This window comes from Primulina eburnea, chromosome 3, assembly GCF_022965805.1.
Source record: "Primulina eburnea isolate SZY01 chromosome 3, ASM2296580v1, whole genome shotgun sequence".
In the NCBI taxonomy this organism is placed as follows: domain Eukaryota; kingdom Viridiplantae; phylum Streptophyta; class Magnoliopsida; order Lamiales; family Gesneriaceae; genus Primulina; species Primulina eburnea.
In genome coordinates, this window is record NC_133103.1 from 13,882,806 (window position 1) to 13,900,363 (window position 17,558).

The 17,558-nt window shown below is 34.4% G+C and overlaps 3 protein-coding genes across 6 annotated transcripts; 2 read left to right on the forward strand and 1 right to left on the reverse strand.

Moving 5' to 3' along the window:
• Positions 1–236: 236 nt before the first annotated feature.
• Positions 237–2,684, forward strand: LOC140828294 (squamosa promoter-binding-like protein 8). Of its 2 annotated transcripts, none has more exons than XM_073191282.1 (3): positions 237–1,245; positions 2,028–2,200; positions 2,366–2,684. In XM_073191282.1, the coding sequence occupies exons 1-3, from the start codon at positions 584–586 to the stop codon at positions 2,524–2,526; spliced, it is 996 nt and encodes a 331-aa protein (XP_073047383.1). In that variant the 5' UTR covers positions 237–583; the 3' UTR covers positions 2,527–2,684. The 2 variants fall into 2 exon arrangements, with proteins under 2 accessions (XP_073047383.1, XP_073047382.1); XM_073191281.1 differs by having other exon boundaries at positions 242–1,245; positions 2,354–2,680.
• A 3,910-nt stretch (positions 2,685–6,594) lies between these two features.
• LOC140826682 (UMP-CMP kinase 3-like) lies at positions 6,595–11,376 on the forward strand. Of its 3 annotated transcripts, XM_073189188.1 has the most exons (10): positions 6,595–6,758; positions 7,790–7,850; positions 8,295–8,346; positions 8,641–8,758; positions 9,244–9,400; positions 9,582–9,662; positions 9,770–9,877; positions 10,182–10,253; positions 10,821–10,875; positions 11,160–11,376. In XM_073189188.1, the coding sequence occupies exons 2-9, from the start codon at positions 7,821–7,823 to the stop codon at positions 10,830–10,832; spliced, it is 630 nt and encodes a 209-aa protein (XP_073045289.1). In that variant the 5' UTR covers positions 6,595–6,758; positions 7,790–7,820; the 3' UTR covers positions 10,833–10,875; positions 11,160–11,376. The 3 variants fall into 3 exon arrangements, with proteins under 3 accessions (XP_073045289.1, XP_073045288.1, XP_073045290.1); XM_073189187.1 differs by lacking the exon at positions 11,160–11,376 and having other exon boundaries at positions 6,596–6,758; positions 10,821–11,084; XM_073189189.1 differs by lacking the exon at positions 11,160–11,376 and having other exon boundaries at positions 6,606–6,785; positions 10,821–11,084.
• A 107-nt stretch (positions 11,377–11,483) lies between these two features.
• LOC140826681 (very-long-chain aldehyde decarbonylase CER1-like) lies at positions 11,484–16,744 on the reverse strand. Its single transcript, XM_073189186.1, has 10 exons — positions 16,566–16,744; positions 16,234–16,457; positions 15,575–15,807; positions 15,267–15,486; positions 13,754–14,129; positions 13,065–13,172; positions 12,767–12,967; positions 12,398–12,496; positions 12,138–12,311; positions 11,484–11,809 (listed from the first exon to the last, which is right to left on the reverse strand). Exons 1-10 carry the CDS (start codon positions 16,623–16,625, stop codon positions 11,651–11,653), a joined length of 1,854 nt encoding a protein of 617 aa, XP_073045287.1. The 5' UTR covers positions 16,626–16,744; the 3' UTR covers positions 11,484–11,650.
• Between the last annotated feature and the right edge of the window lie 814 nt (positions 16,745–17,558).

A 17,558-nucleotide genomic window follows, 5' to 3' on the forward strand; every position in this document is an offset into this window, starting at 1 on the left:
AAAAAAAAAAAAATTGCCCATTTTTTTTTTAAATTCTTTATTATATCTCAATACTCAAAGAAAATATTTTTAAATAAATTGCTCTGACTTAGATGTTAGAGTAGATATTATCATTTACTTCTTAATTAATGGATGAAAGAGACATGATTATTAGCATTAGTACACGTAAATAATTTAGGTCTACTACCGAATATTTCTTCCTTTCAGGAAAACCCTCAAAGCCCGACATGTTCCTCAAATTTCCATCAAAATTATCATTAAATTAAAAAAGAAACCCATTTTTACTTTAATGGGAAGCTCCAGGAGAAAGAGAAAGAGAGAGACAAAAACAAATTAAAGCTATGAGTTTTTTGCAGCCTTTCTTCTGTCCATATCTCCTCCTTTATAGCTGACAGATTTCTTTCTCACATCTCTCTCTCGTTTTCTATCATATAATATGTAATATAAAGTTGCTCTCTTGATTTCAGATATATATTGGGTGCAGTTTTCGACTTTTATTTTTATATTATATATTTTTTCAAGTGTAGTAGTTACTGTTGTTCTAGCTGACACTGTAGTTTTGAAATTGTGTCTCTCGAGGGAGATGTTGGAATATGAATGGGGGAATCCTTCAACGATAATGCTTTCGGGGGAAGAATCGATCCAAGATTCTGAACAGAACCGCCAACTTTTCGATCCTTACACCACCCACAACTTCTCTGAAACCACGGGTTTTGTTGACTCCGAGACACACTTTGGCGGCGTCGCCGCGGCAGCTCACCACCTGCAGTTTCATCATCCTCAGGTCCAAAACACGAACACCTATATCAATGATTTCTACGCTACTCGCGCATATGGCGATGCTCTTTCTTCGTCGTACCAGGCAGCACCGCCGCCTTCCATGCTCAGTCTTGAGCCCTTCGGTTCGACGGGATTCGCGGTGGTGCCGAAGAGTGAACCGATGGTGGGAGGACTGGAATTCAACCCTGAGCTTAACGTAACCGCGAGCAGAATTGGGCTTAATTTGGGCGGCAGGACTTACTTCGCCTCTTCGGAGGATGACTTTGTGAACCGGCTGTACCGCCGTTCGAGGACTCTTGAACCCGGCACCGCGAACTCCCCCAGGTGCCAAGCCGAGGGCTGCAACGCCGACCTTAGCCATTCTAAACACTACCACCGCCGCCACAAGGTGTGTGAGTTCCACTCCAAAGCCACCACAGTCGTGGCCGCCGGTTTGACTCAGCGGTTCTGCCAACAATGCAGCAGGTTTCGTTTGTTTCAAATCACTAAACTCCCTCATAGTAACATTTCGCAGTGCATCCCATTCAAGTTCTATATTTTACCCAGTTAAAACAAGGGTCACTAGAGCTACTACGTACTAATGTCGTACATTAGCATTAGAACTTTGCCATCTATCACAACGAGATACAGACCCAATTCTTGGTATTTTGGATTGAATTTTGAAGATCCTAAAGTAAAATTTTGTTTTATTATTATATTATTTTGACCACTCCATGGCTGGCGCATCGGTGAGCAATTCCCATGCATATCTCGTTCTTGCAATATTCTGCAGCAATTTTTAGACATTGATCAGGCGCAAAAGTTGCAATGATCGATAATGATGACAAAAAAGGGGTACTTTGAAATTAGCAGTCATGGTGATTTAATAGTTAATGAACTGACTAAACTGCCCTCTTGGTGTGTTAATTACGCCAATGATTGAGTTGGGCATTTCTCTTCCGTGCATGGAGAGATCCCGAGGCCATATTCGTCCTTCAATTAATATTACACCTCAAGTTTGATTCTCTTTAGTTTGGTGTATCGTTTTCTTTGTTATAGTAATGCGCAGCTTTTTTCGATTCTATTTTTCAATCTGTTCTCAGCTTTTTAGCATAATGAGTTAAGTGTGTGTGTCTGTGACATTATTTTGTTGACTGATAAATTTTCTCTCATTACATTATGTGTTTTACACATTACAAGTTTGTGATATAAAATCATGTATTTCATGCTTTTTTTGCTAGTATTTTCACTAGAATTTTAAATGTTAGGTTCCATTTACTGTCGGAATTCGACAACGGGAAGCGAAGCTGCAGGAAAAGGCTAGCCGATCACAACCGGAGGAGGCGAAAATGCCAGCAAACGAATCAAGAAACCGGCAGCGCCAACAAATCTCAGCTTGAAAATAGCGGCCTCAATTCTTCTTCGGAAAACTTAACCTCGAGTAAGCATAAGGAATCCATGTTCCTTTTCTTAAGATCAAATTCATTCACGCCAATCAGAAACGAACTAAAAAAATGTAGTTTGGCAAGTTAGCGTACAGCTCCTCCTCCCCTTGTTTGTATTGATTTTTATACAATATTAACTAAAATCTCAGGGTCACCGCCAGATTCCGAGCCTCATCCCTCCTCGGTCACGGTTGCTGTTTCGCCACCTAGAATTTCACTGGATTGCTTGGGACACAAATACTATAGAAGTGACTCAGGCAAAGGCGCTGCATCTTATTCAACTGCATCAACAAGTTCACTCTACTTTTCGAACCGGTCTTAATCTAGCAGGACAATCGCTTAAGTTTCACAATGACTAAGAAGTATTAATCCCATTCCTGCATCCTACTTGCTACTAATAAACATAGTACTGCAGAACTTCATCAATCTAAGATAAAGTAAAATATGTTTAATATATATATATATATATCCTCTTCGCTGGATTAATTCTAATGTTTTACCAATATATTATATATATGTACATGGATATCTGTGTTATGCATATAAATATGTAACTTATATGAATATTCATTCCCCGGATTAGAAAACCCAGTTTGTATCCCAAATATAGCTTTAAAAATCAGAAAAAAATGTTCAATATGGGAAGGGTTTATTTTTGCAGGCAACTATCATGCAGCTCTATTACAATTTAAGGCTCTTGCATTATTTTATTTCTGTCTTGCACTTGGATATTTTCTGGTGGGGGTAAAAGAAAGAAATAGGGTAAAGAAAAGAGAATATCTTTTTTACTGCGGTAAGATAGAATCAAGCCAAATGAAGATGCATGTGTCATGCTCATGCATGGAGGGAATTAATATATAGAGCAAATTAATTGATACTGAAAATTCCATCTGTGGAGATCTATTTTTTATACGGAAAACTTTGTTAATTTCTCGTCCTTTGGGGAAATAATTTTATTATATCGAATTTGAAAATATAATTTATGTTTTGTTTTATTTTTTGATAAATATATTTTTATTAATGTAATCAACTTGTAAAAAATAATTTGTGATTCCCATTTAATGGAATGCATAACAATGAATACGTCTGAAATAAATTTAAAATAATTTAGTAAATTTGTGTGGTTCATTAAAAAAATGATAATTATGCAAATAATAATTTATTATTATTCCTCGAGTTGGTTCTCGTTCCATTATTTTGTCTACAATTAGCTACACAGGCTCGATCGCTAGAAAACCTAAAATTTAATTTTTGAGAGGCGCTCACAAAAATATAAATTATACATTAGAAAAATTGTATAATATGTACAAATCTTAGTCAAAATGGTACATGTCAGAAAATATTTTTCTAAAGGATCTTTAAATTTTTTTTCCTATTTCGAAAATAGAAAATTACTACATTTTGGGGCACAGAAAATTTAGGTCGCATTTTTTTTTTCCTATTTCGAAAATAGACCATTGTAGATTAATATTTCAAGAATAAATACAAGCAATAATCAACCTTAAGCATTAAAAAAATCGTTCGCCACTTTTTGCATAACTTTTTTTCCTGAAGAATATATAATTTCTTGTCCAACAGTGTGTTAAATTTTTTTAATTGAATTTTAATGGAAATTTAATAAGGAAAAATAAACAAAATATTAAGTAGCCTGAAATTATAAATTAGGGCAATAATGTGTACCGTACAATCATTCCAAATCATTTAAACTCAAACATTCAATCTTCTTTCAGTTTTGTAGCTATATACATAAAAGATTCAGCGGTGCTTAATGCTATATCACTCTTTTAAACAAACAATGATATATATAATCATGATAATAATAATAATAATAATAATAATAATAATAATAATAATAATAATAATAATAATAATAATAATAATAATAATAATAATCTGTGATTGAGTTTGTAAATTTTCTTTGCTTATATTCGATCTAGAATCAGAGGTCGCGGCCCAAATTTGGTATCTTGGTGCTAGATGAACTACAAGCTACCGATTTTTTACAAACATTATAATTAGTAAAGCATATGTTCCAGTTAGACTAAGCGACCACTGGCCAAACATTATCGATTCATGTTAATTGTTAAGTATACTACACAACTTAATTTTACGTTAATTTCTTACATGAAAGCCTAACAACAAATATTGATCGTGCCAAAATCTTTTATTGTTGACTTCGGAAGGTATTTGAAATACCATTTGAGGAAATGGTTAAAAAAAATCATCTTGCATCTAAACTTCTATACTACATTATTAAGTGTGAGACTCTTAGAATAACTATCTTAGATGACATCAAAATATTTATTTTCATAATTACCTTTCTTATCCTATTAAAAACTTGCTCGAGTCACTCCATATTTTACATAAAAAAAATCTAAACAAAATTTTCTTTTAAATCAAACAACTATTCTAGATTGAAAATAATCTCATGCTAACTGTTTACTATTATCTGATCAATTAAAATTATAGTAATACATACAACGAGTGTGCATTTTTTGCTAAGATCCTACAATATCTCCCATCATGTATATATTGGACCTCAGCCCAAACCACGAGCGACCATTCATGACATGTGGTATGAGTTGGTCTTATATGAATTAAAAGGTCGATAATTTTTAGTTTATCTGACACAAAAATCTCAAATATAGAATGTGATTTCGAGTTCAAAATCTAATCATAAAAATCCTTCCACACGCTAAAAAACAATGACAATAAAGACGATAGGTATGTTCAGAATGGGAGACATTATTAATATCGTACCCGCCATGTGGTAAGCACGTGACCCCTTTTCAGGTTGGTGCCCACGAACGTTCCTGTCGTAAGATGTCTAATTTTATTTTACTTACACCCCTAAAGTTTGTATTAATCTTATATTTAACTCTTGAAAATGTAAGATAAATATTAGTGTAAAATAGCTATTTTCACAAATCTCAAGAGGATAAATGCAACATTTAATTATGCTTTTACTTTAAGTTACTAAAAATCTCAGAGGTGATTGATATAATTATCCTTAAATTTTAATATGAAACTTATTTAATTTTCATTTAAGGGATTTTTTTTAAGAAATTCGTAATCCTCGGACACGTAGCGGCCCAAAACCAGTGGGGCAGGCCTGTTACCAAAACATCTGGGCCAAAAATGGGACTGGCCCCATTGAGACTGGGTTGCATTAATGTTGTGAAGAAGACGATAAACGCTTGCAGCTTGCATAAGTAAAAGGTGGTGAAATTCAAATTGCAAGTAAATGAATTTAAAATTAACAATTATAGGCCCCCATGTGTATTGGAGTAAACGGGGGATACATCACATGTGATTGATTACGAGCATTAAATGGTTTTTCCTGTAATTTCAATAGTTTTTATTATTATACTTTGACTTTTATGGTATAATTTAAGTCGATCGTATTCACAAAATTTTATTAAAAATTCTTATAAAACTGTTTATGAATCAATTGTAAGTCATGTCTTCAATCCGACTGTATTATTTTTTATTGTAAGTATGAACCGTCTCACATAAATCTGCATGAAAAAATTTCACCCAAGGGCAACTTCTTTCCATGTATATGGTATACGATTCCATTCTAGAAGCAACAAATGTGCAAATTAAGGAACCCGAATCTTATTCCTATAATAGTTAATTTAACAATATCAAATTATCAATCAAATCAAGATGATTTCAATAAAAAATAATAGTAATAATTTTTCAAATGTATGGACGAAGCTGACGGCATTTTTAGAAGAGAAGAATAATCTTCTATTGAATGGGTTTTTTTATTATGACTATTTGATGGAATGATTTTTTTAGTTAAAAATTTATTTCATATGTTGTTTATATAAATTTTAGCGGAATTAATTCCTTTCGTATTTTACTCGTGATAATATTATATTTAAAATATTTAACATATGAGTTGAATGTTATCGCTATAAACTTTACTATGTACAAAAACTTAAAACAACATTATTTTTTATGACATAAGAATCTTTTAATATACACGAGCTAAATTTCTAACCCGATTGATAGTAAACAAAGTTAGTCAGATAAATCTTACTGAACAATTCATATATGACAATCATCCGAAAAAATATTGACAAAGAGAATCAAACTCTTTAATTTTAGTTAAACATTCACCTATTTTATCGATAGGAATTCATCGTAACAACATTATTGATAACACTCAACAGGTCCAAGCTTTATTTGTGCTAATTTATTCATCATTTTGCATGATTGGTTTGTCGTTTGAAATTTCGTCGACAAGAAAATAAAAGAGAGCATTAATTGCCGATATATGACACAAAATTTGGAAATTTTAATGAAAATATACAATATAACGTTATTCTATAATTATCTAAACAAACACGTACAATTATTTAAACGACTTTGTAACCGTTGATCCCACGCTAAGCATCCACGCAAAACAAAAGAGTGTAATTTAAGGATATGCCTACAGAATTTTGTTCTTCCCTCCTCAAATACGCATTCTCGCGTTTTTTCCCCTTAAATTACCGTCATTCGATCTTCGCATTTTTCACTCCCTCTTGCAAACACGACAATAAGGTGAGAACCAGATCTTGATTTCTGCAGGTTTCTCATTTCTTGATCTGGGAAATTCTTGATTTCACGATCTCTGTTTTAGCTTCTGTGACCACAACGTTCTGCGAGGATTTCCCGCTTCTGATTTATTGAATCTATCGGGTTTTCTATCTTTAGATGCGTCGCCTTGTGTGCATGATCTGATGATTATTTCGGTCAATAGTTGGATGACCGGGGACTGAAATTTTTTCTGGGTTTTTTCTTGTCATTTGCTTGGGATAGTTGTTAAGCTGGATTTTCGAATCAAATCTACTTGAGGAATTCGAATTTTCATTCCAAGATGGGTGTCTCGTTTGTGAAAATGGGATGGATTTCTGGGATCTGATGATTTTATCGAGATTAATGGTTCATTTGTTGGAATTTCAAGCTTCTCTTTATGTTAGATTTTGTGCTGTCTATGCTTTCAGTGCTGAAATAATTTCATAAGTTGGTTAAGTAGATCTGAACAATTTCTCAATTTTGTGAAGTCCCTTTTAAGATTCACTTGTAATGGCCGAATCGTGGTCATTTTTCAGATATGAAGCTTCTATCGGTGAATTCATCTTGAATGGATACAATGTGTCGTGGTCAATAGACCACACCAAAGTGAAAAGACATCTATTTTATGTGTTCATATATGCTTATACGCAGTATCGTAAGTCTTCGACTTTCAGTAGTTTAACGTTTATTGATTAGAGACGTTGCATGGTGAAGATTTCAGACTTGCAAGATAAGTATTTGAATGTGTTCCAACGTAGCATTCAGGCGCTATCTTTTATCTGCTCATTGATCTTTTCTCTGAGAGTGAAGATGAGTATTTGAATGTTTATTGTTACAATTTTCACTATATCTGAGGATTGATTGCTACTTGGATCCGAATTGATCTGATTAATCTTCTTAAGATTGGTACTTCTGGTCTCTTTGCCATGTGATTTTTTTATCATTTGTTTGTATTGTAGGATAATAGTTTATACGAATAAAATCCTAACTGCACGGCCTGTATCTTGTGCTTGCAGACAATTTGTTACAATCGCTTTGTAGACAATCATGGGTACTGTTCTTGATGCTGCAAAAGAGGTATTTACTTTTGCTTTGCATCGAGATTTTCTTTAAATATTGTTGCGAGTTGTGTCTATAATTTTACCCCAGTCAAGAATTAGAAATTAAAGGTGCAGTTCCTTGTAATTTTTCTTTTAATTTACTGTGTATAAGATAGCTTGTGAAGATTTTGTTGAGAAAGGCAATCCTGACTTCAACCATGGGGCATGATAACTTTCTATTTTTCCTGAGTGAAAATTCAGATAAAATTTTCTATCCTCTATCTTTGTGCATATTAGTTCTTCACACGCATATATATGCAAGTATATATACTTCTATTAGATTAGGCATTCACATATACGCAAAATTCTGACTTCAACCATGGGGCATGATAACTTACTTCTTGTTCATCTCCAGATAGAATAAAGTAAAAAGTGCAAAGTTCTGTGGACAGTCCTTATATATAAATAAAATTTGGTGCAGGAAGCAATTGGAAGTGGAACAAACAAGAGCGTAACAGTTATTTTTGTCCTCGGTGAGTGTTTTTGTTTTGATTATATACTCCTGTATTCTTACAGTTTTTATGCTCTTTAGGTTCTTTAAGATAATCAGTGGAAAATAATCTTTTGTTCTTCCTCTCTTTGGTAATTTTGCAACTCAACTAAAAACGAAAGCAAGAATAATCGAAACAAATTTCATGGTGAAGATTGTTTTTCTCAAATAATCTGCATCTTCTTTTGTGTAATTAATGACCTTTTTTTTTCTCTCGAGCTTCAAATTCTGATGCTTTTCTGACCTATGGGTTGTTTCTCTGTTCTAACTCGAGTAGGTGGCCCTGGCAGTGGGAAGGGAACCCAATGTGCAAATATCGTCGAAAATTTTGGATTTACCCATCTTAGTGCTGGTGATCTTCTCAGAGCTGAGATAAAATCTGGTTCTGAAAATGGGTATGTATTCATTGTAGCCCCGAAACTCTAGAATCAGTAGTGAATTTAGTCAAATAAATAGTTTAGTTGGATTTTTTGAATTTTCTTCTGAACAAATAAGGTTTTGAATTTACTTTCTAATGTGTCGTAATTTCATTCTTGACCCTAGGCCCTCTTTCTTTGTTTGGTACTAGAAAGGTTTTGTATTTAAGACAACCTTGTTTTACATTGCCAAGCACTGATTAGTTCTTATTTGCTAAAACTGGTTTACGGAATCTCTGAATTGCATGCCTAGTGAATGTGATAATAATATTGGGATCGATGAGGTTGCTTTATTTTAAAGATATAGGTCTGTGTCAAAGGAACTCTATCTACAAAGTAATGCTGTAATTTTTAAACTGCTCAGTCTGGATAGACTATAATTCCTTTATGTTGCTTTGAAAAAAATTGTTGCAGTCAGATACCATTTAAAATTGTTCACCAACTGTTTGTCTCATGATATGTAGCACTATGATTGATAACATGATCAAGGAGGGGAAAATTGTACCTTCAGTGGTGACGATTAAGCTTCTCCAAAGAGCAATACAGGAAAATGGAAATGACAAGTTTCTTATTGATGGCTTCCCTCGCAATGAGGAGAATCGTGCAGCATTTGAGTCTGTAGTAAGTCTTCTTTTATACCTCTTCAAATCCCTCAAGGCAATCTGTGAAAGTTTCTTTTATCATAAAATCACGTTTCAAATGCTCGAGTAGGTTCATTTCATTGAAGGTTCCGAAGACTAACGTTAGTTATCACTAATTTTTCCCTCACTTTCATCTGATCCTCTCCGGCTTTGTACTCCAGACAGGAATTGAACCAGAATTTGTGCTTTTCTTTGATTGCTCGGAAGAGGAGATGGAGAGGCGCCTGTTGAACAGGAACCAGGTTTGACATATCTTTCATTGATTTTGTTGGCAAATTTTTACACTTCTCTTGAATCTTCATCCAGTTGTTTGAAATTGCCTGTTGTTTTGTTCTTTCCTTGGTTGAAGGGTAGAGTAGATGATAACATTGAGACAATAAGGAAGAGGTTTAAGGTCTTTTTGGAATCTAGTCTACCTGTGATCGAGTATTACAATGCAAAGGGGAAAGTCAGAAAGGTAAAGTTTCCTTTCATACTACCCTCAATCATATGTGCACAGGAAAGTTCAGAACACAGTATTCTTTTCCACCCTGCTCTCTAACATATGGGAGTAGTGAGTACCAAGGAATGTAATTGCTGTGTGAAGCAGAAGGATTTATTGGTTTTTGGGAAGGGCAAAACTTGTATTTTATAAACTTATATACCTTTCGCCATTTGACGATGTTCTACTTCCCCTGCTCTTCCCACACTGAGTCTTCCAACCATTATCTCCTAAGGATGAAGATTTTGGTTGTTTTTAACTTATGCTTCTTTTAATATAGATTGATGCTACAAAACCAATTGAAGAAGTTTTTGAGGACGTGAAGTCAGTTTTCACCACATTAGGCGACAAGGTAAAGCAGCATCATGCTTTAAAGAACTGCCTTCAATTTAATTCATGGAGAAGGAAATTTGTAAATTGGTTACCAAAATGCTGTTGGATGAGATGTATGATAAAATGGCACATTTATCTTTAATGAAGCAAAGAGAAACGCTCTTAAGCTTTGATATTTGTATGTAATTGGAATGAATTGATAATCATCAATTATTTATGTACTAAATTTATTTATGCCATCTTCCTACGAACCTTGCAATCACAGTGTAAGACTGTTAGGTAAGAGATTACCAAAAAAAACACGGCCCATTCAGGTGGCAAATGCTTTGTATTAAGACTTGAACAAATGGAAAATGAAATGGTAAAAATGCCAACACTTTAATATGAAAGCGGATTTCGTTATCTCTTTACGAAGATTATCCAGGATGTTCCTGGGAATTTAACTATGTTTGCATCAGGTAGTTAGGCTACTCCGTATTTCGTCACTCAGTGTATTGAACAGAATATTTAGCTGTGATACGACATGCATCATTTGTGAGAGGAACACTTTATGCTGTTAATAGATTTCTTTCCTAAATTGTGACAGGTTGCTGCATAGAGTTGCAACTTCAGCCATGATATTTTCTGCAGATTCAGTCCGGGTATATCACCAAAAATTGCTTTGATGTTATTTCGTTTTATTTCCTGATTTCTTTTCTTCACATCCATAGAAGAATATTTAGTAGTTTGAATTTTTTCTTTGATATTCACCCGGTGGGCTGTATGTTTTGTGCAATGGAAGGAGTTGTTTTAACTAACTGGAGTTAGCTTGTGTTGCAATATGTTTAAGTGATACATCATTGGAAATTCTCACCTGCTTGGCTATTATGCCATCCTCGCATCGTTAGACATAAATTACCCATGAGCTATGGATTTTCTTCTGCAGGTGGTCGGGTTTTCGCAATACTCTCTGAAAGTTGATGTTCTCCGTTAGTTTGTTTATACAGGCTTACTTTTCGATTTTGTTTTGATATGACAATAATATCGATGATTATTTGAACCAAATAATTATAGTGTGATGAATTTTTACTGGTATTTGTCATTGTATCTGACATTCTATATGACTTCTTTGTTCTTCCAAAAATCTATCACATAATTTAGGACCTGAGAGGCTTGTCAATGTTGAGATGCGTATTATTGCATGGATTTTGACGTTATTCCATCTTCAATTTCATCCCATAATCGAAAAGAAATACAAACCATAAACATCTGTGGGAAATCAAAATAATCATCACACTCATGAAATCACGCCAGATACGTTTGCATCTAAAATATAGGACGACACACACAAAAAACCAACATACCCGCATAAATTGTTGCATTAAACACAAGCAATTATAAATAGCAGATGTTTCGACTTCATTCTCCTGGCTTCGATTAATAAGAAAGGGGACGAAACCCGTGCTCGAGACTGGCTTGCCAGATCTTCTCGGTATCGAACATCGTGTTTCCATATTCATTCACGTTCCATTCTTTCATGGCATGGAGGATTCCGGCTATTCGCCATGCACTCATCACTCTTCTTGGCAACCAGTTCTGACATTTAAACAAATGATCAAAAGATTTCAAGTGAAAATTGATTGATATTTTTTTCCTGGAAAATAACATTAGACCCATAGGACCGCAGAAGGGAGACTATACTTATACAATGAAGTTCATTAATCACTTTTTATTCATTTCTCTATGAAACGGATTAACCAAATTAAATTGCTAGAGAAATCTCATACGTAGTTTTATAAAACCATTTTGAACGATCCTTCGCGACAAATGACAGGAGTATTACGACTTTGTATGATCGAGTATGGTAAACTAGGTTTTATATGTCAAGAAACAAGATGAAACTGGGAGACTTTTCATCTCTAACCTCACAAGAGTCGAGGTTTTCAAGATTCTTGGGAGCCAACATTGCTGGTGTATAGGTGTAGAAGCAGTCCCTGCGCAGCTTCTTAGGAGGAAACTGCGAAAAGGGAATGAAAGTTGTTCCTTTCGGGGCCTTAAGCTGCTCCTCTTCGTTTAGTCCATCTCCGACAAGCCATATCTGCTCAAATAATCACCAATTCTTTACTCATTTAGATCTCCATAATACAGGAGGCAAAAATAAAATCAGAGAGAAGTAAATATAACCTTCGGACCATTGGTTTTGGAGAGAACTAAATTTTTTGCAGCTTCATTGCTCAGCCTTGCTTTTAGACTTTGATAATCATCTTCACGCAGTGTAAATACCTATTATGTTCCTAACAGATCAGGGATTTTTAATACCAAATGAAATGGGAACATCATAGTTCTATCATTTTTTCATGTCTGTAACAAAAAATTATGCATAGATTTTTATCTTTATTCAATAATTATGACATAATCAATGCCGAATCATTCAGCTTTTTCAAGGATATTTTTTCCATATATTTCATAGGATAAAAGAGCATTTCAATCTGATCACGTCATAGCTTTTCATACCCCAAAGGCTTTAAAATCCCTATATATTTGTTAACATACCTGGATACCATGTTGGCACAAATCAAGAGCAATAGCATAAGCAACCTTCGATAAGTCTCCCCTCAGGACCACCTGTGTTGTACCTTTTGGGATGCTGTTCAACACCACAGCGACAGCTAAACTACTCCCATCTACGAGCTTCACCTTCAAACCAGGGTGCTTTCTCACGAAAAGCTCACCACTTCCATTAAGCCCTTCTTCCTGCGCACGTACATGAAAGTTTGAAAGATACAAATATGTTACAAGGTCTTGTTTTTTTTCTTTTGGAGAATGTAAATGTTGTAGATTTGATTCTTGCCTGATTCAATAGGCCCAGGCTCAACACCTTGATGCCCTTCTCCTCAGCTTCAGTTATTGCATCCTGAATCATCTTATTGATCGACTCCCTTTGCCATTTCATGTAATACTACAAGCAGTCACGTAACCGACAATATATTAATCTCATTTAGAAGGTTGAATGAAATATTAAAAATTTGGTGGGACAAAACCCCAGAAAAATGTTATTAGTAAACCTTTTGTGCGTGCGTTCTACCATCCCATAGGCCATATATATCGGTTTGTGGAAAACTGAAGTTACGAAGTATTCATACTTAATGTTAAATTAGCCTCCTTACCTTGTGGGCTCAACGTAATATTATAAAGCAGAGTCTATCGTTCGCCATGGACATTCTAAACATATGTCTACCAGGGAAGAATGAATGCATATCTCCGGTGCAGAAGCTTGAAACAATTGTAAGATTGTGTAATGTACGTCTCTAAGTATTTCCACAATTCATTGCGCAAAGTTAATATGCATGTCCAAACGCATGTGAAGTAATTATACATACTAAGAATTATATTGTTAAGAGTCTAGCTAGCCAGTAGATCCCATAGTGTAGCCCCTGCAGCTACGGCATGAAAATGGCCAGTCTCTTTGCATTTTGATTAAAATGGTGTATAAGAACTTAAAATATGTAACATGTATAGAGATATGGAAGCAACGTTTACTTGAACAGTATATTTCGGAATCGCCCACGTCTGCAATTTTAGGTCATTGAAGATGTTCCTCTCAACAATAAACGAACGTCCATAAATCCTGGCGATCATCATAGACCAAAGCGTGACGGGCCACATCAACCTTAAGTACCACTTCGACTTATAAGGTTCAGAGGCCAAATATGCGAAACCGAGGCGAAGATAATATATGGACTCGGGTGTAGTTAGATGCGTCAAGTACACCACATCGGGGGTGTCTTCCTTTCGTTGAAGTGAAGTTTCATACAACGTGTCTGAAGATTTGTCCATCGTACCATAGATATAGTCGTATAATGGCATGAAAAGGCAGTAATTGGTTCGAAACTGTGTGTGATGAAGGGAATGATACCTGTGTCAAGAAATAAGTAAGTTCGTTTTAGTCCTATAATACACAAAGGTCATGTACATATTGAGCGTATTCTCGATATTAAAACAGTAAACTTCATCTCACTTTGGGTACAGTAAACTTGATAGCCAAAAAAACCCTTCATCTATGTAATAAAAAAAATAGCGAGCGTTTTATATATTTCCAAAGACGTGTAGGTGTCTCAAGGGCCTAAGGGTCGTAGCTAAGGTTATTTTGCATTAGCTAGGGAGGTTGAAGATGACCTCTTAATAAAAAAAAATTACTATTATATATATAATAGTTGATTTTAAAAAATAATAAAGGAAACTAATTACATAAAACAACAATTTTCATACAAACGAATTCAAATGTAGTAAAAAAATTTATGGTTCTTGTTCTTTAATCCTTATCTGAAAGTGTATATATATATATATTCATATTTAAATACAGACTTGTAAGTTAATTCACTTGATGTATTTTTGGATAATTAAAAAGAAGAAGCAATCTTATACACATTATTTATAAGTTCATAATTCAACTTAGTTGCATTTATATAAATCAATAACTTCAATTTCTCGAGACTTCAGTTGTAAAATGGCAAAATAAAGCTCCTGAGTGAATTTGATGCGACGCACATTTAATGGGAATTGATTTTCTTCAACCAATCCATCATACTCTGTATTGAACAAATATATATATCGCGAGATTATGTTCTCTGCCCTACAACGTTGTGACTAAAAAACATTGGCGTACGCTCGCAGCACATGAGGCCAAGAGTTCATTAAATGAGAATATAATGAATAAACTTTTGAAAGAATTGAATTTTTGCGAAAAAATTTAAAATAAAATCTTCTTTTAAGGAAAAGAAATATGCTAAAACGTGTATGCATGATACATGAATCTTACATTATAATATTAGTCACTCGTCTTAATTATTAGTTTGTGCACGTGTCGCGTGCTTGTATAGTTGTTTTTTTTTTTAAAAAAAAATGGAGCTTTATTAATTTTGATTGTAGTCACTTTGATTTTTATATTAAAACACTTAATTAATATAGCATAAAGATATTCAAAATCAAATATTAAAAAAAGTTCATAATAACATATGAGCTATAGGTGGAAGAGTTAAAAGAAAATACTTACGAAGGTGTGTAGATGAAATACTTGAGGATAGGAAACGTAGAGAAGAGGGACTTTGGAATGAGCTCGAAGTTGCAGTGTCCCATGTTGTTCATGAAATCAATGTAAGTAATATAACCAGCAAACGATAGGATGGAAGCAGTCCCAGAGAGCACAGTCACAAGAACCGGTATCGCAAATAGTGCAAAGTATGCCACATGCTCCGCGAATGGGTGAATCACAGCTGCAACCAAATATATTAGTATTCAGTAAAAGTTTTCACCCACATGCATGCAGACTGATGAAAACGAGTTTTGACATAGAATTCTTACATGTGATGGGCTCGGTGACGATGGAGGAGTGGTGGTGGGAATGGTAGCGAGTGTAGAGGAAGTGGTGGTGCAGCGCCCTGTGCAGCCAATAGTAAATGAACTCCACCGGGCCCGTGTGCAGCAAAATAGTGATGATCACACCATTTGTTCTCCACCACGGCAAATGTTGACCTTGTTCCACGTACATGGACCCAACATATACCAAAAGCCCATTGAATATGATTTGGTCATCCCTAAAAACACAGTTTTCAAACCTCTTAATCGATCATTACATCCAGCTATTAAAATATTCAAAAAAAAATAAAAAATGATAGATTCTATGGTTTTCCTCATTGGCCTCCCAAAAAATTGAGAGCCATATTGGAAATCTAAGGAGAATATATTATTTATATATAAAAAAGTAATTGCCACCACCCATGTGGTGCAGCGGCATATATATAATCTCCCTCATGATGTGGGAGGGTCGAGCCTCCAGGGCTTAAACCTTGACAAGAACACAACTCCTCCCAACCGCGCGTGTTGAATGAAAAAATTAGAAAAATTTGGTCCACCCTTGCCATACTTTTGGTCCACCATTGATCCAATCAACAGCAAATCCAACACTACCCCCGGCGGAAAGGTAGTTCAAAGTTTTGTAGAAAATTAGAGAGATTAATTACCAGTTTCTTTCTCTGTCAACTTGCTCGAATTCAATGGTCTTATCGACAATTCTGTTATTCCCTTTGGCAGTTCTGTAGCGAGAGAGTGTGATCCAAATTTGGTTGTGAAGCATTCTCAACAACAAGTATGGGAATATCAGAAAATGGGACAAATCCCTCTCGTTTTTGTCCTTCACCATGAATGAGTATGTTTCGTGTACTGCCCATGGAGCCAATACCAAGTACTGCAGCACCAAAAAAAAATCAATTATAATTAAAATCCTAAATCAAAAATTTATATATTATACTAAAAAAGAAAAGAAAAGAAAAGAAAAGAAAAAACAAAGGTTTACCTTGAAGTCTCCAAGCCAAGTCCATGGCCATTCTGTAAGGACGCCTGGTTTGGTAGCCATATTTTAATTTTCGTCGCTGTGCTGCTATTTCTTCGATCTAAGTCTCTTTATTTATAACTCAACACAAATAAATACAATTGCAAAAGCTATACTTTGGAGTGTCATGCCGCATTGAATTGTGACAACAAGTCATACTACATATAGAACAAGATTTGTATAACAATTCTTATAATACGAAAAATTAAATACAAAATTTTATTTATAAAAATTTCATGATAAATTCAATGCAAAATATCATGATTTAATATAATTGTTGTAAATATTCACGTACCATATATATGTTGTAACTTTAACATTATTCACTAGACAATATTATAATTTTAGTTATTTTCCTTAATAATATAACATTTTGATTTACCTTTAAAAAATATAGAAATGGTATTTACACTACAAAAAATGTTCATAATACTCCACCTTGCCTAATTGATATATAATTAGACAATATAACTCTTTGTTGAGTGAAACGTGTATAGGTTAGACTAGTACTGAGACCTAAGAAGTTCTCATGTGTCAAGATGTTGATGTTGTGCCGCTTGATCTCGTTGGCTAGGTGGTTTGAAAGAGTAACGTCATATCTTAACATGTAATAATATATATGTTAGGAACAAGTCGATAGTAATGAAATAGTGAGACTGATTTTTAAGGGATATGATAAATAATCAGCAGATATACACGCACCTCCTTGGAATTATGGATCTAACAGCCCGACCTATTAACACACAAGTAAGTGCACTCTGCACTGCCACTAGTATAAGAAAATAAAGTTATGCATTGGCTAACAACTATAACTTTTGGGTTAGTGGTAAGCGTTTTATCCTAACAATTACTATAAGAGATATGTTATGAGTTCAAGTCTCCCAAGAAACATTTTTATATACTTATTTGGGGGGATGGTGGACCTAGCGTGCATGAATGAGAATAGTAATGAGATGT